The sequence below is a fragment of the Gnatocerus cornutus genome, chromosome 2 (genome assembly GCF_029298725.1).
Source record: "Gnatocerus cornutus isolate USDA-ARS CGAHR chromosome 2, icGnaCorn1.1, whole genome shotgun sequence".
In the NCBI taxonomy this organism is placed as follows: Eukaryota; Metazoa; Arthropoda; class Insecta; order Coleoptera; family Tenebrionidae; genus Gnatocerus; species Gnatocerus cornutus.
Window position 1 is genome coordinate 13,364,743 of NC_142234.1, and position 25,758 is coordinate 13,390,500.

Below are 25,758 nucleotides of genomic sequence, written 5' to 3' on the forward strand. Positions count from 1 at the left end.
AATATTCAATGACTTAACACCATTCCGGGTTTTGTTTATAAACAACTATTAACTACCCTACCCTTAAACAATTTAATTTACCATGATCACTTTAACATAATTTTTTACATTTAATAAAGTCGCCTCGCTTGGAAAAGTCAATATTAAAAGAATAAATTTTGCTCACTCAATTAAAGAATGCAATTTTGTTTTTTTTTCTGCTTCCTCAGTCGCTAATTTTCTATCTACTTGATCTGTAATAACTATGGTTCCACCATCTGAAGAATCTTCACATGAGCAGATATAGAACTTTCGTCAAATTGTCATACTCCGCTGAATTTTCCATGTAATTTCACTTATTGCCTTTATAATGGTAATAAACGCAAGCATATCCACGCATCACTCGCGCACAAATTTGTTCGTTTCTTCCGTTCTACTTAATTTCATGTCTCAATTTGTATGAAAATAGAATTTAATAACAGCTGAAGGTAGTAATTTCTGAGAAATTTTCTCTAATTGTCAAATGTGAGCAATTAATCTTTCTCGAGTGAAAGATGTAACAAAAAACTGAATGAATAAATAATATTGAAACTAGAAAATGAGTTAAGTAGTTTTTTGATCCATTACCTTAACCACCTACCTTGAGGATTGTGGTTATCTTGATCACTTTTATTTTCATACTTTCTACACATTACCTACAATTGAAAAATGGCGAACTCAAACATGACAAAACGTATTGAGTTTCAACGCCATAATTAAGTACAAATTTGTAATTAGCATATTCAGAAGTTTGAAGTTCTTTGTAAACAGAGTACAGAGGGCACTGACCCTTTTGCTTCCGGACTTCGGCTCACCGGACTCCGGAACGGAAGTCGACTACTTCAAACTTATTGCACTGCATATATGCAATTTTCTACGTCAATACATTTACCCACAGAGTATCTGTAGAAATCGCGTTGTTTACAGTTATTCTGAAATTTAAATAAGCTCGAAGAGAAGAAACAACAAAAACAGATGTTTGCTTTGTTTTAAAACAATAATTTCCCGTAAATAAACCAGTTAACGATTTGTTTCTATTTAAGTTTCTACATTTCCGCCTAGCCTCATCTATTTCTATCAAGAATTCTCGCGCAGACAAACATTTCCCTTTTGAAGTTTCCAAATATAAAATTAGCTCATTATTCAATGTCATCGAAGAAACTAAAAATTATGGGAAAAAATTTCGAGGTTTAATTAGCTCCATTTGTTGCCGCGTGTTTTCGAATTGTCATCACAACATACAAATTTATCTATTTAAATATAGGTTTTATTTATTTTAAAAAACTATAGTTGCAGGATTGGGGAGAATTCTCTTTAAATTTAATTAGACATTATTTTGGCAACGGTTTCAGTTATTCTTTGTCATCGAACTGCGCGGAATATTAAAAGAAATTTGCAATCCGTAATACAGCGAACATGTAAAAGCTCCTCAGTACACAAACATCTTGGACTAGTAACTAACTCAATTGCTTCCAGGAGACGCGCCACTTTATTTCTGGATTAGATTAAATCAAGTGCTTCCTTCCTTTCTGTCTATTTTAGTCTTAGTATTATGAAAAGTTGAGTGAAAGCCCATTACTTTAAAACGGACCTATACTTATATTTAAAAATAAATTTTATCAATCATTCAACTACATACATAAATGTACAATAAGTGTTTACTCAAATTACCGTGAAAAAATCAACATTGCATTTATTATAAATTTTTGCACGAGAAATAAAATTAACTTCTGCAAACTGGTTTGGGGCAACAGTCTGGATATTTTTTAGTCAGATCCGGTTCACTTATGTAACAATTCCCTGAAACTCCGATTACCCCACAACTGCAACGATAATCTTATCAATTTTTAATTGTAATCAAAGAATTTGTTTTCACCTAGCGTAATAAATGCTCCCATTGCCTTCACACGACGCTGAAACACATTGTCTTGGAACTGTTATTGTAACACCCTTTTTTAAATGACCAACGTCGGCTTCATAACAACCTCCAGGTTCTAAAAAATTGGATAAAAAGGTGTTAATTGTACTATGTGTACATACTCCTTGCTGGATTTGGTCGGCCAATAGCCACTGCACTATTAACAGGTGACAATGTTTGGAAGATGGTGGCCAATAGCCCCACGATACAGACAATCTTCATGATGAGTTGTAAGCAGAACAGTACCAAGTCTACTATGTTTTTAGCATTGTTGTTAATCTTTAGAGACTCGTGCAACTGTTATTGGAACTTAGCGATAACACTTTGACCACTTTGATATCATTTTGACTCGTGATCAAAATATTTACACTCTAAATTAAAACTAAGTAAGAACAGATTTGAGAAGAGAGATATGGAAAATACAAGCTAGAAATATTCCTTATGTTACGTGTTTGAAGGGTTTAAAAAAGCTTCGTTAAAGCGGAAGGTAATTTAGACGCAATTAAACTACCGGCAGCAGCATCGATTCACAAATATCGTTCAGATTTTCCTAAGTGTGTTGTATTTTCTTTGTAAACTTCACAATAGCTCGGCGCGGATGGTACTTTTGAACCGTTCTAATTAAGCAAGCATTCGCAATTCAAGAAGTGAATAGCTCGAAATTTCGCAGTAAGGCCTTGCACAATATCCTATTTGTCTCGGTATTAGGTGCTCTAAAATGAATTTACGAATACAAAGTAGAAAAAATTATATATTGTTTATTTATATATATTTATATTGACTGGATATTAAAATTGTAAGGGATGATTCATAGCAAGTTCCTATTTAAGTACATGATTTTACAAACCTTGACATGATAGTGCAATCCCACCCTTATAGCAGTGTTAATCTAGGTGTATTAAAGTAAGTAATGAAGAAGGTAGGGCTCGGTCGATGGTTAATTATGTTTCAAAATCCAATAACTGTATGAAAAGCTGCACTTCATGTTAAATCCATTTTATAACCAACCTATCCTATCATGACAGATATCCATATATCAAAATCAAATACGCTGCCAATAACGCATTAACTGGATTAATTCAATAGCATACTTTCACCTTGTAACATACTTGAGCAAAAAAAATACGCATAAACTTAAATTTTGTGAAGATCGACATGACAATAAAGAGATCTTTGTGTATGTTTGCTCGGAAATACAAGATTTTGAATGGAGTTTCTATTTTCTGAAAACCTTACGTAAATTTTATCGATAATCGACAATTTTGATGAGTTTTTTTGAGAATAATATCGACTTGCGGTCAGTTAATAAGCAGCAATCAAATTAAATGGTCGATTGTTCCTTTTATCAAATGACTAAAAAGTCTTTGTTTCGATTTTATCGTTGTGTACAAGTGCGTATAAAAGTTAACACTTAGGAAATTAAATTGCTAAACACTGTGGAGTTTCTGTTCGACAAAATTAGTCTCAAAATTCGTAAAAATATTTTAATGAAGTATCAAGAACTGTGGTTTTGTTTATTTTAAAATTTGTTATATTTTTCCAGCAGCTTTGGTCTTATATGCTGTAAATAAATACAAAACGTCTTGAATCAGTATTTTTTTGCTTTTAATTTTTATTCGTAACAAATTCACCAAAGTAAAACTTCTTTTCTTAAACTTACATGAACGTGTATAAAAACAACCAACTCCTTTTACAAGTGATAAATAATTCGTACTTTATTCTTTATTAATTTTTTCTTTCTTATTAGGAGTATTTAGATATGCAAGTTTTATTATGTGGAATTTCCCCTGACCGCTTGGTTATTCTTTCAGGGTATTTTTTCTATGGTGATATAAAGAAATAATACTTTATAAAAAAACGTATTCATTTATTTATTTTTAAAACGATACAATAATCATGCAATACAGTTCGCTTTACATTTTTAACACATCGTAATTAAATTTTTACATACCAATAATGTAAACTGTATTCAACTAAAAGATGTACAATAAAATTCAAATTAACTGACAATTCAGCAAAATGTGGCGTTAAAATAAAATTACTTAAAGTTTAGTTATGCAAAAAACTTAATTGTAATAATTAATTACTGACGATAAATTTCCAAATCATAAATTCCATAAAAAGATAATACACAGTTCGTAAATTTTCAATTACTAATCTTTAAAATAATTAGAAATACTAAAAAATCTTCATTACTTGTGTTTATTTACAAAGCCATGTTTCTCCCTTCAATTGAAATTTCCACGGCCCTTCTAGGTTGTTTTAATCTCTTGCCATCTAAGAAATTTTTATAATGCTTTTCAAACCTGTTCATTTGTTTCTTAGAGGACTGAAAGCAGAAATGGCAAATAAAAAAAAAGTTCTCAAAGATTTTTCGTAGACTTACTCTACTTATATCTACTTCTGAAGTCCACTTTGGACGTACCAAGTAGTCTTTATTGGAAGGCATAGGAACACGAGCTCGCGCCACCCATCCTTTGTCACCAGGTCGAAGAGGTCTAAAAAAAGTACAAACGTACATGAAATAAAAAAAATTCAACAAACACGTTTTGTAGTGTTATAATAAACTCACTTTCCCTCCGAATTCAAGGCTTTGGTCAGTTCCTTTCTCTCAGAAGACGATTGTTGATCGCTGCCTCTTCTTTTCGGTAATTGTTCTAAATCCCTTTGTAAGCGCTCTTCACGCGTCATCGCCTTAAAATCTGCAGACAAATTAAAAATAGGCCTCGCCCATTCACTAATCAATTTTCCAGCTCGTTCTTTGTTCTCCTTTGTTTCTTTGGGGTGTTTATATAAGTACATCACAGCTTTTCCAATTCCTGAATGCTTCAGAGTTGAATGATCTACTTTCGGGAACTAAAATTTAAGTACATACTAATTTTCTAATCTCTGAAAGTAACTCAATTCTTACGTCTGCTAGAAGTCTCAAAATTGCTTCTCTTACTTGGAGGGAAGGCATTGAACGGTCAGGCATAGGCGCTAACCAATCAGTCAAAACACTTAGGACGTTGTGCTCAATGAAAGCTAATTGTAAGTCGTGTTTTTTGAGTTGCGACATGACTTTATGCAGCATGCCGATTTTCTTTGTGGCAGGTTGTTGTTGTTGGTTTAATCTTCTATCATCCTGGGGAATTATTAATTATTTATTTAAAAATTTTTCAAAGTTTTGACCTCACCTCTGCTGCGTTTCTCATGTCCGCTAATAATTGTGCTATGATATCGTCGTTATCATTAATAATATCAATGTCTTTCCGTTTCCGTCTTTTCGATTGTTCTTCACGTTTCTTTTGGAGCATCGCTTCAAAATCTGATAATCCATCATTGTTATCGCTGTAAAGCAAATATACACCAAATGAGTTAAGCTTGAAAATTTCTGCTTACTGTCTAGGGCGGTCATCATCAGAATCTTCAGAAACATCAGGAACCACTTCATTTTCTTCTGGTTGCGATTCACCTGCGACACCTCTTTCTTCAGAAGGTCCTGCTTCTTCGTCATCACTTAGTAGAACCTTTTTTGCTTTCGGTGGCCCTCTTTCACCTTCGTCCTCAGAATCAGAAACCAATCGCCTTTTTCTCCCTACTGGTCCTTCACTTCCAGATCGGGAGCCTGAACGTGATCTAGATCTGGATTTCGCGGAACCAGATCGAGATCGTGATTTTCTGGAACCAGAACCTGACCGTGACCGTGCTGATCCACTTCTTGAACGCCTGGATCCAGATCTAGATCTCCGGGAACCAGAACGTGACCTAGCAGATCCAGATCTTGACCTTCGAGAACCAGAGCGAGAACGGGATCTGGCGGAACCTGATCGGGATCTGCGCGAGCCAGAACGGGATCTATGGGAGCCTGAGCGGGATCTATGAGAACCGGAACGTGATCTAGCTGAACCGGACCTGGACCGCCGGGAACCGGATCTAGAGCGTCGGGAACCCGATCGCGATCTCGAACGAGATCCAGATCGCGAACGAGATTTGGATTTTCTGGAGCCTCGAGACTTGGCCGAACCAGATCTGGAGCGTGAACGTGAACCAGACCTTGACTTCCGTGACCCTGAACGGGAACGTGTTTTTCGTGAACCGGATCTTGAACGCGCAGAAGCTGCCGATTTTGCTGATCCTGATCTAGACCGCGACTTGCGTGAACCAGATCGAGAGCGTGATTTGTGTGATCCGGAACGAGATCTAGACTTTCTAGATCCAGATCTTGAACGAGAGTGGTTCGGTGAACCAGCTTTGACTGATCCAGAAGGTGATCTCGAACGTGACGCCTTTCTAGAACCAGATGCTGATCTAGAGCGGGATCTAGACGCTTTTCTAGAACCAGATGGGGATCGCGAACGTGATCTTGATCGTGACGCTTTTCCAGACCCTGAAGCTGATCTAGAACGTGATCTTGAGGCTTTTCTAGACCCAGATGGTGATCGAGAACGCGATCTAGATCGTGATGCTTTTCGAGAACCTGAACCTGATCGAGAACGTGAACGTCTTGGTGAACCTGAACGTGATCTATCTCCTGAATGTACACTTCTAGATCTAGACCTAGACTTAGATTTACGCTCATCACCACTAGCTGCTGGAGAACCACTTCTTGATCTAGATTTCGACCTTGAATTTCTAGTACCGTTTTCATTGACTTGTTCAATAGGTGATCGTGATCGTGATCGAGATTTTGATCGAGCTGGGGAACTCGCGCCGTTAGTTAAGGAATCATTTTTTTCTACAGATTTGGATCGGGAGCGTGATCGATCACTGTGGGCCGGAGATGACGTTTCCTTGAGATCAGGAGCCTCTAAAAATATTATCAAACAAAATTTAGAAACGAGTTTTTCTAAAATGTCTTGTTATTTACCCGCTTCCACTTCCATATTTTGCAGCTTTTCACAACTTTCACTTTAAATTTGTTGCGTCACTGCGAAAAATGCACTGAAATCACTGTTATTGGACAAATTTTCCGACTATTTACCAAAAGACAAGAGCGTAAAGCATTTTGGTTTTCTGTCAAAGTGACAGATTGACATTACCCAAAAATGACATTTAATGCTGTTACCAACCTTTAAACAGCTGGGAAACTACAATTACTCATTGTGGGCTAGGGAATTTAATAGTTATGTTGGTGGTAAACATTCACTCATCGATGTGTCAAATGTCAAAATTTGTTTTAGGTTAAGTTTATGTGAGTTTATTACATGTGGAGCGTAAAAATCGCAATAAAATAATATATAATGGATTTTATAATTGATACGAAAGGTTCAAATTCTTGTGAACCAATTCCGGTGCCTGCACCTAAGCCCAAAAGTACGTAAATTTTTAGTAGAAACAATTTTAGAACAACCACCTGATTTTTAGATTCCTTAGTTTCTAAATTGTTAAAAGAATATGAAGAGTCTCGTCAAACTACAGGTGAATCTTCAAAAAATGCGAAAGAAAGTGATGAACACTCATTGAAAACTTATTTTGAAGAAATGGGATGGGGAAATAATCAGAAGAAAAAAGTTAAAATAAATATTTTAGAGGAACTTCAAGCAAGCTCATCAACAAGTGACGCTAAAGAAGCTTTGAAGAAATCTGTTATTACTCCAGATTTTGAAAAGAAAAATGTTGTTCCACCTTTTGAAATTTCAGAAAAGAATTTAAAAAAACAACGCAGAAAAGAATCTGAACTTACTAAAGGTAAAAAGTGGTATGGTTTGCCAGCCACTGAATTGACGGAAGAAGTTAAACGCCATCTTGAGGTGCTACAAATGAGATCAGTATTAGATCCTAAGAGATTTTACAAGAAAAATGATATGAAAGTGCTTCCAAAGTATTTCCAGGTTTGAGTTTTATTGTAGTTTGGTGGTAATGTCTAATGAAATATTGCAGATTGGTAAAGTTTTGGACTCTCCTCTGGACTATTACAATAACAGATTGACAAGAAAAGCCCGCAAACAAACCCTAGTAGATGAACTTCTGGCAGATGCTGAATTTACAAAATACAATAAACGGAAATACAAAGAAATTATCCAAGAGAAACAAAAAACGCACTACAAGGCATGGAGACAAGCTAAAAAGCTAAAAAAGAAAAAATAAAGACGTGTATTTTTATTACAATAAATTCATTTAATATGTTGGACAGTTTTTATCGAGCCACGCCGCAATTTCTTCTGCTTGTTTAACTCCATAATAGTTTACTGTTCTTTTTTGTTTGAAAAGTTTCAAATCTGGGAATCGCACAACTCCGTATTCTTTAGCCAGATTTGCTTCCACGTCTCCATTCACTTGTCCCAGTTTTACTTGTGAGTTCCGAGTTTTAAGTAAATTGCTCAGCTTCATATATTCAGGTGCAAAACTCTTGCAAGTTGAGCACCAGGGTACATAAAATTTTATCAAAAGTGGTTCATGTTGAGAAAGTGCTTGTTTAAAATTTCTTTGATTTAATATATAAATACCGTTTTGTTTTGGAATATCGTCTCCGTAAAAAAAGTAGGAAAAATGTACATACTTGACCGTAGATACGATTATCAATTTGTGTTTTTTAAAAAGAAATTGCGACACAGATGACATGTTTTTTTACAATGTTAAAAAACATGTCATCCTATTCTGTGATTGTCATTATTAAAAATCTTGACATTCTTGTTTGAATTCATATTTCGCGTTTTTTTTTAAATCTGAAGATCATTGTTGCCAATGGTAGAATATTATTTGAATTCCAATTTTGTTTAAACCACAAATTTCTAAGGATGAATAATAAATAATCTGTTAAAGGGCGTTGTTGTTTTTTATTGGGAATCAGGAAAAAAGTAATGTGCTTACAGCTTCTAATTTTGAAATTTTCAAGTATTCGCGCTATCATGATCGCCAATATTTGAACACTTCCCCCCTAGATGCTATGTTGGCAATCGTTGATGTTGATCATCACCAAATTTATTGTGAATTGTGATGTTTGATGAGCAGCTGTAACATTGCATCACTGAATTTTTTTAATTTCAACTTTACCAAAAATATTGATATTTGAGGTGAAACAACGAATATTGCAACAATAAGTTAAAAGAGTTTATAAGAGTTTTACTGTTGTTTTAAAATTTGCTGAAAAGTTTCATGCGCTGTACATGCGAATATTCTAATTTTAATCTGAAGTCATCACTGTAGATAAGGTATTTCAAAAATTCACATGTGTTTTGAAGATTTTAATCATATTCCAGCTTGTAGATGCACTGTCATAAATGACCATGATCTTAAGACTCAAAATGCGAGGTTAGAATTCCATGGGGTTTGTTTGGAAGATGGTAAGAAGTGGTTTTCTGTGAAGGAGAATTACATTAAATAATTGCAGTAATAAAAAAGAAGGATCTGGGTTAACTCTGTGAAGCAAAAAGTCTAATCGTAATGAGTGATTTTAAACCAAGGTTCCTAAAACCATCAGAAACATCAAGCTTCCTAGACAGAAACGAGTCTGTACTTTCTGATACGACAGATTTTATATACAACAGACATTTATCACAGTCAATTCAAACACAGCGACAGAAATTGCCTATTTTTAATAATAGGAACCACATACTTTATCTACTTGAGAAGTACCAAACTCTTGTGTTGGTTGGAGAAACTGGCTGTGGGAAAAGTACTCAGATTCCACAGGTAAGTTATTTTAAGATTTTCATTACGTTCATGAGAATGTTTATTTATCAAACTGGAAATATCAACTGATGCTGTTGTATAATATCAAAAAATGTGTACCCAAGATATTTATACATAGTTTATGTTACATTTTAAATGTTTGGAGAAACTCAATCTCACACACTAAAGTACACGATTTTCATTGTCCGACATATGTTTTTTATTGGGGATCGTTTTTTTTTTTCAAATTTATACAAATATAAAATAATTTGCTATCAGTTGACATGTATTAACCTTAACTTTCAGTAAGTTTGACGTTAAATCAAACTCGACATGTCAATAATTGTTGTAAATAATTTTAGTGATTTTTAAATTATCACCCTAAAAATTCAAGGCGGGACATTAGAATTTAATCAATTTTTCAAATGAGCACATGAATTTTATTAAACTCCATGCTGAATAAATAGTCTTATTTGTGACATGGTATCGAAGTTTTTAAACCAACAACGATAAATAACAGAAATAATTATTATCTTTTAATGCTTTACTTGATTTGACCTTTATATTAATTAAATGCCCAAAAAAATCGATTTGAATCACCAAATCCGTTGTCGTAACTGAGACCCTAGAGACAAGTTTTAGTGATTAAAAACCTTCTAACATGCGACTCATGCAAAAATATTGTTTTTTCTGCAATTAAAGTGGATGTCTATTTTTAACTCGACTACAAATTAGTGATTTTGCGAATTATCCTCATTTGGTGGCCGCCTTTAATGACTTTTAATTTTATCTTTCGTAGGCGTGTAATATTCATTTTGATATAAAGCACATGTTTTTTGTACAAGTCATCACGCTATTCAGTTTCTATCCTTCTGGACAAAATTAAATTTGACGCAATACATACAACTATTCCGCCTAGGTCAACTATAAAAAGCTGGAATTTTTTAGTAATAGAAAACTAATTTCCTTTCCTCTATAATTTCTTACAAAACACATTTGTTGAAGAAATTACATGTTTATCGTCGAAAGTTTTTTCATTATCGCTCTTTCTAACGATTAAGCACACAAACTGAAAATTCTGTTGACATTGAGTCGCGTCGTACATGAAAAATTAGCTAATTGATCTCACATTATACACGTGATGTCAAGGCTGAAAATACGATTTGAACGGAGCAAATCGAAATCAAATGAAAGTAATGAATTAATCGATAAAAAGTAAAGTCCAGACAACATTTTGAAATATAAATAAGGGTAGGTTTATAGAAACATGAAAAGAACTGAATGACTCTCGATTACTTCGATGTGGAAATGCGCATCGATAAAAGTACGCGTGTTCTAAGTAGTACAACACTATTATTTCTAGTAGATTAACTGTTAAAGCGGGTCGTAATGAAAATACTGTGTTGACTTACGCAACTTATTATTAAACGAAATATATTTCGATTATTGTTGTTGGACTTGCATGATAACAGTTCAGTTGATTGGACAGTTCAGGTAATTACATGTTTGCATACAATAATTATATCAAAAGTGTAAGCGGCCGGCCTTGCATTATAACTCAAGAAATCGAAAGCTTTTCCAAGCTTTTAATTAATAATTTTATTTGTAAATTCGTTATATCCATTGTTGTTTTAACTTTGATAAACCTATGAATTTAGATAACACGTATATGTATGTAGCACATTGAACGCATAATTGCTTTTTAATTGGGATAATAATTACGGCTCGTGATAATGAATTTGCCCCAAAAAGTCGAAATTGAATCATTAAAATAGTGTTGATAGCGGTGGCTCATTTGAATGCAAATGCTTCGGATGTGCCCATTTTACAGACAAGGAAATTCCATTCTTTGATTAGTTAATGGGGTTCTATTTTAATACATTTAAAAGTCCAAGGTTTTAATTTTCTTGCTTCATCAATCACCAGTTTACATGTCATTTAAGTACAAAATGTTAGACATTTACAGTTTCCATAAAAATAAAACAAACGGGCACAGGTGATTCATGTTTTGAATAGAACGAATCTAATAATAATATACAATGAGGCAGTAGGAAGCTTTTATCATCAACAAAAGTGTTTGCTTTTGTTTATTTGAATAATAAACATTTTTGTTAAAAAGTGTTCAGTTAACAGATTTAGATAGTGATAGAGGCGCGCAGCGCATGTTCTGTTCAACCGTCGCCGTCGATTAGGAGTTGAATATAACTAAATAAATAGGTGACTGGTTTTGATGTTTCCTCCAAAAGTTAACTGCCAAGGGATAGGTAATATAAATAATAAATTAATTCAATAATTTAAAGAATAATGTAAATAATTTTATAATTCACAAGCTTTGAATTGAAAACGTAACGTAAGTGAAAGAGAAAGTACCATTATGACATTTATGAAGCTTTTATCGCTTTATTTAACACGATTTCCATTTATAGATTTTTTTGATAATAATTATCGCTTTTAGTTCAATACTGACGTGACAAATTCCCAATCAATAAATGCATGTGGGACTGTAAATAATTAATTGATTACGGATTTGATAAATGTGGGAACTACTGAAATAGTCAACATAAGGATAATTCGGTACGTAATTTATTGTTAGTCTTTTTCTAGTAATCATGTTTTCTCGTTTTTACGTTAACTAATACGAATATTACTTTGGATGGTTTTTTTTTGAAATTTTCAATGTTGTCTTTACTAGCAGCGGGCCGGGTGTCATTGAAAATTTTTAGAACTGATAAAGGCGCCCGGTGGTTGTTATGAATGATACATCTTTATATCAAATAATAGCAAATAAAAGTAAATAGTAAATAAGTAAATAATCTAAACATAGATAAAGGGTAGACAAAATAAGAAAAGTTACTTTCATCACAATACGTACTTCTTAAGTTAGTAATCGCAACACTTTGAGCAGAAACTTTTTTTTTAATATTGGCCAAACTTGTTACCAAAACATCCATTTTCATACTCGTTTAAACACCATCTAATGTCGTTTTATTCATTCTAGGTGTACAAAAGCAAACTTCTTACTCTGGCTGCTTTTTAGTCCAAACTGCTAGGCCTGATAACAATGTCGTGGTAGCACTACGTAATCTTTCTTTACATTTTAACGAATGAATACTCAAACGAGGTTACAAAAATTCCCGTAAGACTGAAAGCCCGTCCACGTGAAACGTGGTCTATCTTTTAAATTGTTACTTTTTTATTCCCGAAATGATCTGCCCTTCCTCTCACGTTAGTAAAATCCTCTTAGTCACTTTAATTTCCGTTCTATTTTTTTACATTTTTATGGACTTCAATTTGTACTTAAGAATCCAAAATTATCCTTTAGACCGGGGACCCGACGACAATACAACGCAAAATTACAAAGACGTAACTTGGGTAGGATGTAACATAAATCCCCTTTGTGATGTTACCGTTAAAGCCGTACTGTTAGACCACACCAACTACTACGTCTTCGCACCTTTTGTCACCATCGTCGACAATATCCTTGAAATTTCCCAAATCTCGTACATCACACCGAACTCCATTAGCGTTTTTCACGTGTTTGTGGCCATTTTAAGCGCCAAGTGCATCTCAAGCGATAGTTTAGCGTATCGTCGCATCGGGGTACTTCTCTTTGAGGTGCGAACTTTCCTCGATGACCTCGATGGCCACGTGGCCAGAGTGCGGAAAAACGTAAAAGGGGAGAGATCAGAAATCGGAACCACGGGGTACTATGTTGATGGTATCTGCGACGCGCTCGGATGCGTGGCGTTGATGATTGGAGCATTTGTCTTTCTTAAAAACAACCCCCCACGTAGAGGCTACATGCAACTACCCACGTGTGGTGAAAGCAAAGAGACTAATATCATTTACAAGAGTAAAATCACATCGAAGAAAGTTTCTAAGAAACTTTTATGCTTCTCAGCCCAACTAATTTTAAGTTCGATGGCGTGGAACCGCTACATTGCTTTGTATCAGGAAATGTTAGAAGGTGATGGCCCGGTGGCCAAACAAAATGAGATTTTCAGAAGTTCGTTCTTTTTTCTGGTTACGTGGCTATGGAGGGTAGTAAATATACATAATATGTTGCACTGTCTCTTAGTTGGAATATTTTGTGATAAACTGTGGGAGTTCCTAAGAAGCATACAGTACATAGGATTTGGTGTCCTTTTATTTGTTATCGGAATTACGGAAGTCCACGTTCGGGAAGCCGGGAAGATATTAGCACAAAAAGGGTTCTCTAACAGTACGAACTTTTAACAGTAATAATTTTATATTTAGGGTCGTTTAGAATTAAGTTATAAGTGAGCACTGTGTTATTAAAGATTTTATTTCTATTAATTTATTTACATTATAGTGTATCCGGTGAATAGTAATTAAGGAAAAACTTTTGTGTCATGACAATGTTATTTATTTTACCTAGTTACATTGCGATAATATGTTTTACAATGTTTTTTATGTTTGCGAGAGTATTTTTGAATTTATTTATAATGATGAAGTAAATTACACAATGAGTCAAAAGGCTGTGAGGCGCCTGAATAAATTTACACATTAAATAAAGATAGCGAAAGGCGTCTCGAGAAATTTTTTTGTACATTTAAAGTTACTTTTACGTTGGTGCATGTTAACACGGAAAATTATATCAAACGGATGTGGTTTAAAAGCGCTGAAAAGTAACTATCAGTTCCAAATTTTCTTATCTACGATTGTACGTGATTTTTCCGGACGTTTAAAATTGCCATCATACCGTGTAATATTTATATTGTTATCAATATTGTTGTTTTGTTTATAATAATGCCATTTGAAAATGTGTCTAAGATCTAAAACTATGCAATGTTTATTTGTTAATTATACACAGTATAAATTAAAGAAATTAATTCGAGTTTTTTAGATAACGTTTAAATGGAAAAGTTTAAAAAAAATTATTTGATTAATTAGGAGTATCCACGACCAATTAAATCAAAGTAGCTTGAGTAGAATAAAATGTAGACTTTTAATTATAGAGCAGCGATTTGTGGGCGACAACTTTGATACTCATATTCTGACTTCTATAAACTTGGAATTTCAGCCCTTTGACCACATTGCTTTTCATAATGTGTTTTCATGTCCACAGTTGCCATAATAAAAGTAACTGCTAATTGAATAACACTAATAAATGTCTAACCGAACTCTTGTAAGATAGTCAAAATAATGGTGTTAAAATTAGATAATAAATACTTTACGATAGTTTACCCCACAGATTTACTCTGACTGCTTATTTAACGTCAGTCTTGTCGTTGTGATTATTAAATATGATCGTTAGCGTGCTCAGGGTGAGAATAAAGTCTCGTATTTTTACATGATTTCTTCCACAATGATACTAATTCGTACTAACGTTTTGTATAGATCAGCTGTAGAGAATGTGTTATGTATTTTTTTTAGTCTGGATTTGTTTTTGATATTTTTGTGTTAAGCAATAATCTAAGTCACTGCACTGGACCTGGAACTTGTAATGCACTCAGAGTTTATGACGTTTATTGTTCTTGCCAGTTACAGCTTTGTATTTTATAGTAGTTAATAAGAGTTGAAATATGTTTTGTTACATCAGAGATATTTTTCATTGTTATGATAAATGTACATTGGAATGGTGTTTAAGCTTAATAAATAAGTTGCTTTATAATTGCGTTTTTATTTATTTCTCTTCCTTTGCCCAGTATATGATCGAAGCGCAATGGCCTGGTCAGATCGGAGTATGCGAACCAAGAAGAGTCGCCGCTATATCGCTAGCAAACCGAGTCGCCGACGAAACAGGCTCTTTAGTGCAGGATGAAACGGTTGGATATGCTGTTAAATTCGATGCATGCACCAAAACTCCCAAGATTAAAGTAAGTTACCAAACACCGTAAACTCGAGATTCCAAATCACGCATTTCAGTACATGACCGAAGGGATACTGCTAAGAGAAATGATGTCGGATCCACTGCTAAAAGCGTACTCCGCTATAATGTTGGATGAGGTCCACGAGAGAAGTTTATACACTGATATTCTCATGGGTCTAATGAAGAAAATACTTAGGGTTGTATTTTGTGTGAAAAGTGCAAATTCTTAATAAGATTTTTTATTTTTTAGAAGAGACCCGAACTTCGTTTGATTGTGGCATCGGCAACAATGGATGCTAAAGAATTGTTTGAATTTTTCAACAACACTCACGTCAAAGACAAATCCAAGGACACTGCTGTTATTTTAACAGTCAAGGGGCGCCAGTTTCCAGTCAATGTCTTTTACACAATGGGTAATAATGCCTTTATCTCTTAATACTACTAACAATCAATACGGCGTTATCAAGCGTGACCAAAGGTCATGTTTATTGTTTGGATTTTTTGTTAGCTAAACATGCTTCCGGGTGAACATAATTAACTTTTTCTTATAGAACCTGTACCTTGTTACGTTCAAAAATCCGTGGACGTCGCTTTGAAAATAAACGCTTCAAAGGAAACTGGCGACATTCTCATCTTTTTTACCGGCCAAGAAGAAGTAGATCGCGCTGTTCGTTTATTGAAAGAGCATGCTAACAATATCGAACAAGCAAATAAGAAAGAGAAAATCTTAGTTTTGCCTATGTATGGCTCTCTTCCGTACCACGAGCAGTTAAAGGTGTTCAAATCATCTCCGGATGGTTACCGCAAAATTGTAGTTGCTACAAACGTAGCAGAGGCTTCGGTTACAATTCCAGGAGTAGTGCATGGTATGCAGTAGAGACAAAATGAAGAGAGGTTTACGCATTTATTTTCAGTAATCGATTGCGGGTTCGTCAAAATGCGGTGGTTTAACAATGAGACGCATACGGATAGTTTAATAGTTCTGCCAGTGAGTAAAGCTTCGGCTGACCAGAGGGCGGGAAGGGCTGGACGCATGAGGAGCGGAAATGTGTATAGGTAAACACTCATTCACGTAATGCATGAAGCTCTCTAGAATTATTAGCTCTTGTTCTATAGAATTTTAAAATTTGTCGCAGATTATACACGGAAGGATATCTATCAAAGTTACCAGATAACACCCCGCCAGAAATAATCCGCACGAAGCTGACGTACGCCGTATTGCAACTAAAAGCCTTGGGAATTAGCAACATCCTTAAATTTAAATTCCCGAGCCCACCCCCAATTCAGAATTTGAAAAGTGCTTTAGAAATCCTGTATGCTCTCGGTGCCCTCGACATAAACGGCGAACTGACAAAACCGTTAGGCTTCTACATGGCAGAATTTGCGCTAGATCCTCTCTACTCCAAAGTACTTTTGAGCTCAGGTAAGTCTTCGGATTTTATCTTCAGGTTTCAATAGTCTGTCCATAGGTGAATTCGGTTGCTCTGAAGAAATTCTTACAATCATCTCGATGCTGCAAGTGGAAACAGTCTTCACGAAACCTTCCTCAGGGAACATGGTAATAAAATCTCGAATACAAAAAAGACTATTTGAAGTTGAGGAAGGCGATCTGATCACGTATTTGAATGTTTATAACGCATTCTTGACGAGTGAAATGTCGCAGGGCTTTTGTCACAAGAATTTTATTAATTATAAGAGTATGAAAAGAGTCGTGGAAGTCCGACGGCGCTTGGAAAAGATGTTAAGAAATTATGATGTCCCCATTGTATCCTGTCAAGGTTTGTATGAATAGTACTTTTCCAACACCTGACAACAACTGACGCCTCCATAGGTTCCGCTGAAAATATCTGCAAGTGCTTAGTCACCGGACTTTTCCCAAATGCGGCGTATCTTCATTATAGTGGAGTTTATAAAACAGTGAGAGGCGACATCGAGCTGCACGTTCATCCAGACAGTGTACTCTACACGATTACACAACCGCAATGGGTTTTATTTTGTGAAGTAATGCACACAACTAAGCTTTTCATGAGGGATCTCATTGTTATAAAAAGCGACTGGTTACTTGAATTGGCGCCACATTTCTATTATAAAACCACTTTTAAAGAGTTGTAATGGTAAATAAAAAACAGGATTATCTAAAATTGTTTATTTGCTGGATCTAATCTCATTTTTTTCCTTTCTAGATACTCTTGGACATTGTCGAATTTTCGTTTGTACAAAACTGTAATACCGTCGTCATTGATCTTCAAAATCTGTTCGTGTTTTTTGTAGAAATCGTTTATTTGATTGCTTGTTTCATCCACGAAAAAATCGTCATTTGCAAACTTAAAAACTTTTGCTTGAGAATTATCAAAAATATAGAGACTATAATGATTTATGTAAAATCGTTGAAGACTCTCAACTGGATGGATATTTTTAAGAACACTCCATTTAAAGCTCCCCATGTCGATTTTGTACACTTGAATAGAATCGCAATTATACAAAGACACCGCTACTATCACAACATTATTTGTATGCAAAACATGAAGGTCAGTTATTGGTAAAGCAATTACATCAACTTTTTCTTGATCCATTTTTTCAGAGAAGCGTTCCAAAAGACTCTTATCAGTGACATATTCATTTGTATTAATCATACTGAGTTGTGTTCCCTTTATATAGTCCCAGACTCTCACTGTACCATCACCAGACCCTGAAAACAGTACTCCTCCCACAATTTTCACAGTGACAACAAACTCATCATGTCCTAAACAAAAACTCACTATATTGTACGTGTTTGGAAACTGCGACACTCGAATTTTCTCATCTCTATCACATGTTATAATATACTTTTCACATTCACTTAGAGTCATATCTAGGATCATACTTAGATGACCCAACAATAGAATCGGTTCGTTTTTCTCAGCTCTAGAATCATACAAATACACATCACCAGTTCGATCAGCCACTAGAATATCACCGCTTTTTGTAAAAAGCACTTTACTTGCGGCGCGGTTAACTATAAAGTTTTTCTTCACTTTGATACTGTCATCAAATATCACCAGCTGCTTGTTTTCGGTGGCGACAGCAAAGAGTTTGTTGTCACGAGATGTTGCAATTGAACTTATTGTTCTGTCTTCTTTGTTGAAGACTTCTAACTGGCCTTTGGTCAAATTTGGAGGCAGCTCAGGTGGTGGTATTTCAACTTCTTTGTTCACTCCAAATGGATTGTAAAGGAGCACGTTATTTTTTGCAGCCAAAAGAAGGCTTGAATTGAAACTTGTGATATGCATTGAGGCGATTTATGGTAAGCACATTTGTTGTCGAACGGAAGTTAGGTTAGAAAATGTGTCAAATGTCAAATCTCCTGTCAAATCTGCCATGTGTTTTCAAGTTTCCACTTGACTTGTGACTGGAATATTTAAAACAAACATTCTTTGCTCTTATTGGTTGATCTTCAATGACACATTAAAAAGATTACAGAATTTTTAAATGTTGCAGAATTTAAAACACGAATTAATCATTTTTATAAAAGAAACATAATATATTTATATTTATTTGATCCTTTTGATTTATTTATTCAATAAGTTTGATATAAATTTCAAAGCTCTACCAGCTCATCCAATAGGAAATAAGAACGCCTCTCCAATCACAAGTATTCCACAAGTACAGTGGAAATTGAAGTACCGTGCGTGGTGTGATTGTGTTATTTCTACAATTTTGAACTTTTATCGTTTATCTTATAAATTATTAGAGTAACAAACGGTTTTTCAGTAATTAAATTTATATTCTCGTGAAGTAATCATGTGTTGTCACATCATTTGACGAAACGAAGGGAATAAGAGTACCTAACCTATATCCACAAGACTACGAAGAAAAACATTAATTTTTTAATTATGAATTGCGTAAAAACAATAGAACCCACAGTGACTGCCAATGAAGTTTGTTCGGATTTGGAAAACACCCAAAATGATAAAGATAAGTCACCAAATCAACATAAAAAGAAAAGACCTTTTCTGGAACAAAATTGGGATAACTTCCCTGAAAATTTTGAAGAAATAGATGGGTCAAGTACTCCGAAAAAGAAGCAAAAACAATTGGATTCAAGTTCTGAAAGTACTAATCTTGTTTTCAGCGGAATATCTAGAAATTTAAAAGATTCTTTCATGGAAATATTATCCTTGAAGTCTGAAAGTCAGTTGTTTTTAACACCTCCAAGTCAAGAAACAAAAAAAGACTTTAGTGATCATTCTTTTGTTGGTAGCGATAAGAGCTCAAAAGCATCAAAGACTAAAGAAAAAAAATGGAATAGTTTACACACTTCTATTGATTTAGGAGAAGCTGGAGATGTCAAAAGTGAACTGTTTAGTGATAAATCTTTTACAGATATAGAAAATCACTTGTCTGACTCATCAGTTTGTCGGAAGAAAAAGAAGAAGGATAAGCAGAAAAACAATGGAAGCTTTATTCAAAATGAAACTTTAAAAGATGTAAACTCTAGTTTGCACTTAAATGATTTATGTAACAGGGAAAAAGCAGATAACTCAACCAAGGAAAATGATGAGTTAAAGAAGAAGAAAAAGAAAAGCAGTGAAGATGTTGATCATGAAAATCATCTAAATGAAGAAACTTTGAAGCACAAAAAGGAAAATAGTTTAAGTTTCAGTGAAGATCCCAAAAATGAAGAAGTCAATGATGAACTAACAGCAAGCAGTCAGTCAGATTCTACACACAAAAAAAAGAAAAAGAAGGAGAAGAAACGTCCAGCTGAAGATGACATTAGTCAAGAGCAGATAGTTAAACCAAGCAATGAGATTTATGATGAACATATCAACTTTCCTTCCGTTGATAACAATATCCACATAGAAGAAAATGGAAATGGGTCTAAAGAAACGAAAAGAAAACATAAACGAAAAAGAGAAAAACAAAATACTGATGACTTTACAAACTCTAAGAAAAAGAAACATAAAAACACACTACAAAACAAAGAAATGCCAATCAGTGGTACACATGTGATGAATGGAGTTCCTAAGAATAAAAAATCTGAAGCAGAAACCCAGGAACTAAATGATAACCAAAATCAATTGTTAGATTCGACTTCTGAACAACGTAAAAAGAAACATAAAAAGAAAAACGTGCCAAATGGTAACTCAGATGTGATAAGCGAAACCAACAATACTGTGAAGAATAAAAAGTCGAAAGGAAAAACCCAGAAACTTAAAGGGAACCAAAATCAATTGTCAGAATCACCTCAAAAACAGATTAAAAAGGAGCATAAAAAGAAAGATTTAGAACACTTAAAAAAATTACAGTATGAAAAGAGTTGGGAAGAATTACAAATAAGAGTAGGAAATGAACAAAACTCCCTGAATCTCGCCTCAGTCGGTTCTGCAGATTTGAAACGAAAACATCGTGAAGAAGTAAAAAAGTTTTTTGAAGATAAAACAAATGATACTTTAGACAATTCTACTAATCTTCCCAAACTGGATGTTTCTTTAGATGACCTCGTGAAAGAAATCAAAGAAAGTTCGGTTCTGAGCGCAGAGGACACTCAGGTATTAGTTCTATCTGCGCCATACATTTTTTTAATATCTAAATTCTAGAGTCTTATGAACTTAAAAATAGTGTTGCCATGGCCAGTTCCACCTTTGCACTTAATAGAGACACGGGTTGCAAATCGGCCATCATCAATTCAGAAAGCTGAAATAGACGCTCTGCAGGTGAACATCAAAACGGGTATTTTTTCAAAAGAGGAGGACAAAAGAATCAAGAAAAATTGGAAGAAGTTCTGTCAAGTAGGTGAACTCTTTTAGATTTAGTTGACGAGTTTTGGTCTGATCTGACTATTTCTGTGTAATTCATGTTTTTGTTCACAGCTACATGATTTGCCCCAGAACCCGCGCCCTTTTTTGATGTTTCGAACCACTTCCGGCAAAAAACTTTTCCCAACTGAAGAACGGATAAAATTTGTAAGATATTTAGCCCACGGTCTAAACGACCGCATGCTGTGCTCCGTCTATAAGAGATTTAAGAAAATATTTGCAAATAGTTCTTTAGTAGTTGGAAGGTGCGACTAACTTATAAAGTGCACGCAAAATAAAATTCATGTTTCAGATTTAGCCCACGAGAAGACCAAACGATAATCGACTTCATCAAAACCACGACTAGTAAAACACCGTACGCGGATTTAGGCAAACTACTCAATCGTGACAAGTTGTCTATTGAGAGACGATGCGCCACGTTAGTTGAGCAAATGAAAGGAAATCCTTGTTTCAAATGGAACCGCGACAATATTGAAGAATTCATGAAACATTTCGTGGACGTGCTCAAAGTGAAAAATGTCGAAGATTTGAAAAGCAGAGAAGTCACAACGCAAGAATGGAAAGAAATGCAAGAACGTTTGAATGTCCCTGCTCAGAAATTACGTGACGGGTGGTTATGTACGCTTTATCCGAAGTTTTTTACAGAACGTCGAACGACAAGTGTACCGGCTAAACTTCGTTTAATTTCTTTGTAAGTAAACGCGTAATGAAAAAATTAAATAATTTGGAATTTTTAGGTTGATAGAAAGAGGTGAAAATGACTGGAGGAGTGTAGACTGGGATTCAGTGGCAAAAGATCTGAGTACTGAAATTCAGGGTTATACAGGGAAAAAACTTATGAAAATGATGAAACACATGACCCATTATCACGTTCATATTTCAAAACGACATGACTTAGAAGGTAGTGACATGAAATTCGATTGATTTGTGATAATTAGTTTGTTTCAGAATGTTTGAAGCACTTAAAAACGATAAAAGGTAGCAAGCTTAGGGGACAGAAAATAAAGAATTTGAAGGTTATAGATAACAGGGGTCAATAGGTAATATTTCCCATAAATCAATTTTTAGTTTGTATATAGTCAGAGACCCCGTTTTTATTGTGCATTGCTATAAATAAAATGACTTTTATTTTTGGGACAAATTATTTGCTGCATTTTGAAGAAAATAATGTATTAACCCCATGAATTAACCATTTTAATATCTGAAAATCTAGAGCAAATTGAAATCCCTCAAACTCATCAACCTACTTGTTTGTTAAATAACTATAAACTAATTTCCTCAAGACATTGTCTTTAATAGTTATTTACAAACAACACGTTAACACTGTGTTCTCTAAAACAATAATTTCAAATGCTGTCACCAACTCAGCCCCTACTAGAAATTATGGTGGCCCTTTTTGAATCTACACATTCTTGAAACGCTTGTACTAGTCCAGAACAGCGCATGGGTTCATTTGGATGATCTCTATAACATTTCATGACAGCTTTTTTCGCCTCTTGGCAAGGAGGAAGCGCTCTAGTATTAATTTTTTGATCTTCTGGAACATCCATTTCTTTCACCTAAAACAGGGGCATGATAACAACTCAAAGTATCTCACCCCCACCTTACGGCTTTTCTGTATTCGGTCTCTAGAATTTCATTAATTTTCTGATGGTTGGCTTGTTGGTTTTTCAGCCTATTTTCCCAATAATGATCGTTTTTCTTTAATTCTGCTAAACTCGCCTGTCGCAGTTGGACAGACGTTACAGTGGGTTCATAGATGAATACAGGCTGTTGGGGTTGAGGATACGGAGGCGGTGTATGAGGTAAAGTCGCCTCTGGGGTTGGAGGTCGAGAATCTAAACAACATTATGTAATCACTGTTTGGAAAAGCAAACAATTTGATATGAACTATGATATATGATTTTATAAAATTTACCTTCCAAAGTCGGAAAACGCCCGCTGCAGGGTATTGATCGGGATATTTACTCTTTTCAAGGAAACTGTGAATAAGTGAGGTTACATTAAATTACCTTGGCTATTCTTGATACGTTGAACAACATCATCGGATACTTTTATGACACTAGTTGGGTCGTCATTTTCTACTGTTAATTTTCGGGTTCTACTCTGCTGACCACCCATTTCATGAGGTGAAGAATTTTACGAATTTTGACAACTTCGAATCCACTTGTCAAAGTGTGAGGGGAATTCAAGAGGGCAGCACCTCCGTTGAAATCGACCAATAGCAGGGTTTTGCGGCCTTATTGTATTAATTTTATTGGTTGTTGGCATTTTGCAAAGATTTGAAATTTATGAAGAAACTAGTTTTTTGAAAATCCAGTTTTGTAGGAGTCTTTTATTACAATTTATAAGAAATTGACATTAACTATAAATTAGCTATATAATCATTATGATTATTGTTTTATAAGTTTGCGTACTTTTATTTATCTTGGAACAAAAATTTACAGTGATCATGATTATATGTATTTTAGTGCTGGTAGATCAGAGAATGATAAAAATAATTTAACAGTAGGTAGTTAGTTAAAGTTGCAATGGCAGAAACTATTCTACCCATAAGTAGTTTGTGCCCAACTCAAAATCATTTAAAAACTGAAGTCTTGGTTGCTGGTTTTTGGAGAGCTGCTGAACATTTTTACGTAACTTTCTGTTTTTTTCTGAAGAAAAGATTAGTTTTAGAACAAAGCCAAATCTTCGTTAAAGCAAAAATTCACCAGGGCATTTTTCCAGATTTCCAGAAGTAAAAAGCATTTTTCAAAAACTAAAGAGTTTTACATGTACATTTCAATATTACAGACACGTACAGACATAAATAAAAACACCAAATCTTATTTTTATTATTTAAACGTACATAATAGCGTTTAGTACTATTTCCTATGGACTTCGGCAGAGGAAAAACATCAATGATATTGCGCAAAAAAATTAAACTCAAAATGAGCCACTAGCCACACTAATTTTATAAAATATTTTCCATTTCTTCAAGTACATCGCTTTGTAATATTTTCTTGACGTTCTTAACGTTTAAAATAAAATCTTAGCTATTTAATTTTTTTCCACGCAACTTTAACACTACATGCAATCATCCAACACACGCACATTTGACATGTTTTTAAAAATTACTTCGATAATAATAGTTTATACAGATTCGTTTCAACAACATGCATTACTAACTATAATTGAACACGTCGTTTATATTCATTTCGAAGCCTCTCAGATGAAGAAAGTTGTAGTCATATAAAATATAAAAATTGTAAACACTCAATCACGATTATACCTTCCCAAGTCAAAGTGCATCAATGGTTACAATGGAAAGTGTCATGAATGCTGTAAAAATTTCAATTAATTAATTTTCAGAGAAAATTTTCAGATTTTTTTCATTGATCGACAATAAATGAGTATGCAATATAATTCCTGTGAAAAGCACTAAAGCACTTTTCCGGATTTCTGGCAGAGGAATCTCTGCTAGTTGTTCGGAAATGCTTCACTTTTTCTGTTAATTACACTTTATAGTTTCCCCTCGTGTTTCGGTGTACGGAAAAATGCGTTATTCAGTGACAAAACTGCGTAAAAATTTCTATTGTTTCCTAAATTGTCTAATTAACTTTCACGATGCTTTTCAAGCTAATTTGTCTAAAATTAGTGAGCATGCAGGTAATTCGCATTTTATTAGCATCTATTTTCGTTTATTAAAATAAACATAAATTAGATGTTAAAACGTGTTTAAATAATCAGCCATAATTTATGAAACGAATGTAATTTATGCTGCTGCATACTTAGTTATATTACTAAAAATTTCTTTTAGAAAACATTGACGAATTCTTGGTTTACCGTATCTAGAAAACGATTTCGATTTCTTTAGTGATTAACCTGGATTAGGATCAGGATCCTTATATGATGCTATACGGCTTGTTTACCACTCTGAACAAAAAGGAAGACTATTACAAAACATATCCACCAAGCGTGGACCGACAAGGTCTATTATCACTACAAGCACACGTATTATATCCTCTTCCATTCAAGTAACATCACACGCATCGATGCTCACGTTATAAAATTATTAGTGAACACTTTCTCCCGTATTAGATGGTTAACGCGTATAATTAATAATAAAACGATTTTTTACTAGCTTAGAGTTTGAGTGATTCCCCAAAAATTTACATCAAATTTGTTGAGCTATGATAACCACTTTCGGATTTAATTTGCTCATCAACAAATTTTAATTGTTTTAATTTATCGCGACATATGTTGTTTTCACTTTCGGATAATTGTTTCGACTTTTGATGATGATTATCTGATCATATTTCAGAGCTTATTAAGAGCACAAGTGTCATGTATACTTTCTCGATGATTTAAAATGTATCGATCGGCGTGGAAATGGTAACGTTTGTTGTTTTTTGAGATTGTAACGAACGATAAAAGTGATAAAACTTGTGAAAATCTCGTTCGGGTACTTTTTCGCCATATGTTATCAAGTTTGTTCCTTATCAAGAATGCTGGCTGTATCTCAACGACCTACTCTGAAGAGAAACGCTTTTTCTTTAACAGCTCTAAGTAACACATGTGTTGTCCGCCCCTCTCACTCCCACTGTAAGTAAATTTAC

At 34.3% G+C, this 25,758-nt stretch overlaps 9 protein-coding genes across 10 annotated transcripts; 4 read left to right on the forward strand and 5 right to left on the reverse strand.

Annotated features, from left to right (window-relative positions):
* Positions 1 to 1,597: 1,597 nt before the first annotated feature.
* Positions 1,598 to 2,459, reverse strand: ssp7 (short spindle 7). The gene is made up of 6 exons (XM_088029514.1): positions 2,448 to 2,459; positions 2,360 to 2,362; positions 2,269 to 2,307; positions 2,059 to 2,233; positions 1,895 to 2,012; positions 1,598 to 1,841 (listed from the first exon to the last, which is right to left on the reverse strand). Exons 1-6 carry the CDS (start codon positions 2,457 to 2,459, stop codon positions 1,742 to 1,744), a joined length of 447 nt encoding a protein of 148 aa, XP_087885640.1. The 3' UTR covers positions 1,598 to 1,741.
* A 1,323-nt stretch (positions 2,460 to 3,782) lies between these two features.
* On the reverse strand, positions 3,783 to 6,982 carry LOC148179227 (uncharacterized). The gene is made up of 7 exons (XM_088030025.1): positions 6,786 to 6,982; positions 5,318 to 6,725; positions 5,113 to 5,266; positions 4,848 to 5,060; positions 4,509 to 4,792; positions 4,323 to 4,434; positions 3,783 to 4,265 (listed from the first exon to the last, which is right to left on the reverse strand). The coding sequence occupies exons 1-7, from the start codon at positions 6,799 to 6,801 to the stop codon at positions 4,143 to 4,145; spliced, it is 2,310 nt and encodes a 769-aa protein (XP_087886151.1). The 5' UTR covers positions 6,802 to 6,982; the 3' UTR covers positions 3,783 to 4,142.
* A 37-nt stretch (positions 6,983 to 7,019) lies between these two features.
* On the forward strand, positions 7,020 to 8,047 carry LOC148179228 (deoxynucleotidyltransferase terminal-interacting protein 2). The gene is made up of 3 exons (XM_088030026.1): positions 7,020 to 7,231; positions 7,283 to 7,749; positions 7,799 to 8,047. The coding sequence occupies exons 1-3, from the start codon at positions 7,159 to 7,161 to the stop codon at positions 8,003 to 8,005; spliced, it is 747 nt and encodes a 248-aa protein (XP_087886152.1). The 5' UTR covers positions 7,020 to 7,158; the 3' UTR covers positions 8,006 to 8,047.
* On the reverse strand, positions 8,036 to 8,479 carry LOC148179229 (protein disulfide-isomerase A2-like). Its single transcript, XM_088029515.1, has one exon. It carries the CDS (start codon positions 8,477 to 8,479, stop codon positions 8,036 to 8,038), a length of 444 nt encoding a protein of 147 aa, XP_087885641.1.
* A 324-nt stretch (positions 8,480 to 8,803) lies between these two features.
* On the forward strand, positions 8,804 to 17,503 carry LOC148179230 (putative ATP-dependent RNA helicase DHX35). Of its 2 annotated transcripts, none has more exons than XM_088050702.1 (11): positions 8,804 to 9,069; positions 9,118 to 9,201; positions 9,249 to 9,550; positions 15,199 to 15,369; positions 15,419 to 15,559; positions 15,613 to 15,775; positions 15,914 to 16,228; positions 16,277 to 16,418; positions 16,499 to 16,785; positions 16,832 to 17,140; positions 17,194 to 17,503. In XM_088050702.1, the coding sequence occupies exons 3-11, from the start codon at positions 9,302 to 9,304 to the stop codon at positions 17,472 to 17,474; spliced, it is 2,058 nt and encodes a 685-aa protein (XP_087906828.1). In that variant the 5' UTR covers positions 8,804 to 9,069; positions 9,118 to 9,201; positions 9,249 to 9,301; the 3' UTR covers positions 17,475 to 17,503. The 2 variants fall into 2 exon arrangements, with proteins under 2 accessions (XP_087906828.1, XP_087906829.1); XM_088050703.1 differs by having other exon boundaries at positions 9,125 to 9,201.
* On the forward strand, positions 12,567 to 15,164 carry Cpes (Ceramide phosphoethanolamine synthase). Its single transcript, XM_088050705.1, has one exon. The coding sequence runs from the start codon at positions 12,734 to 12,736 to the stop codon at positions 13,763 to 13,765; it is 1,032 nt and encodes a 343-aa protein (XP_087906831.1). The 5' UTR covers positions 12,567 to 12,733; the 3' UTR covers positions 13,766 to 15,164.
* wuho (tRNA (guanine-N(7)-)-methyltransferase non-catalytic subunit wuho) lies at positions 17,481 to 18,756 on the reverse strand. The gene has a single exon (XM_088050704.1). It carries the CDS (start codon positions 18,629 to 18,631, stop codon positions 17,498 to 17,500), a length of 1,134 nt encoding a protein of 377 aa, XP_087906830.1. The 5' UTR covers positions 18,632 to 18,756; the 3' UTR covers positions 17,481 to 17,497.
* A 242-nt stretch (positions 18,757 to 18,998) lies between these two features.
* On the forward strand, positions 18,999 to 22,304 carry LOC148179233 (uncharacterized). Its single transcript, XM_088030266.1, has 6 exons — positions 18,999 to 20,893; positions 20,942 to 21,133; positions 21,215 to 21,405; positions 21,453 to 21,851; positions 21,898 to 22,061; positions 22,109 to 22,304. Exons 1-6 carry the CDS (start codon positions 19,235 to 19,237, stop codon positions 22,198 to 22,200), a joined length of 2,697 nt encoding a protein of 898 aa, XP_087886392.1. The 5' UTR covers positions 18,999 to 19,234; the 3' UTR covers positions 22,201 to 22,304.
* A 129-nt stretch (positions 22,305 to 22,433) lies between these two features.
* Positions 22,434 to 23,362, reverse strand: Chchd3 (Coiled-coil-helix-coiled-coil-helix domain containing 3). The gene is made up of 3 exons (XM_088030267.1): positions 23,173 to 23,362; positions 22,769 to 22,998; positions 22,434 to 22,719 (listed from the first exon to the last, which is right to left on the reverse strand). Exons 1-3 carry the CDS (start codon positions 23,279 to 23,281, stop codon positions 22,525 to 22,527), a joined length of 534 nt encoding a protein of 177 aa, XP_087886393.1. The 5' UTR covers positions 23,282 to 23,362; the 3' UTR covers positions 22,434 to 22,524.
* Between the last annotated feature and the right edge of the window lie 2,396 nt (positions 23,363 to 25,758).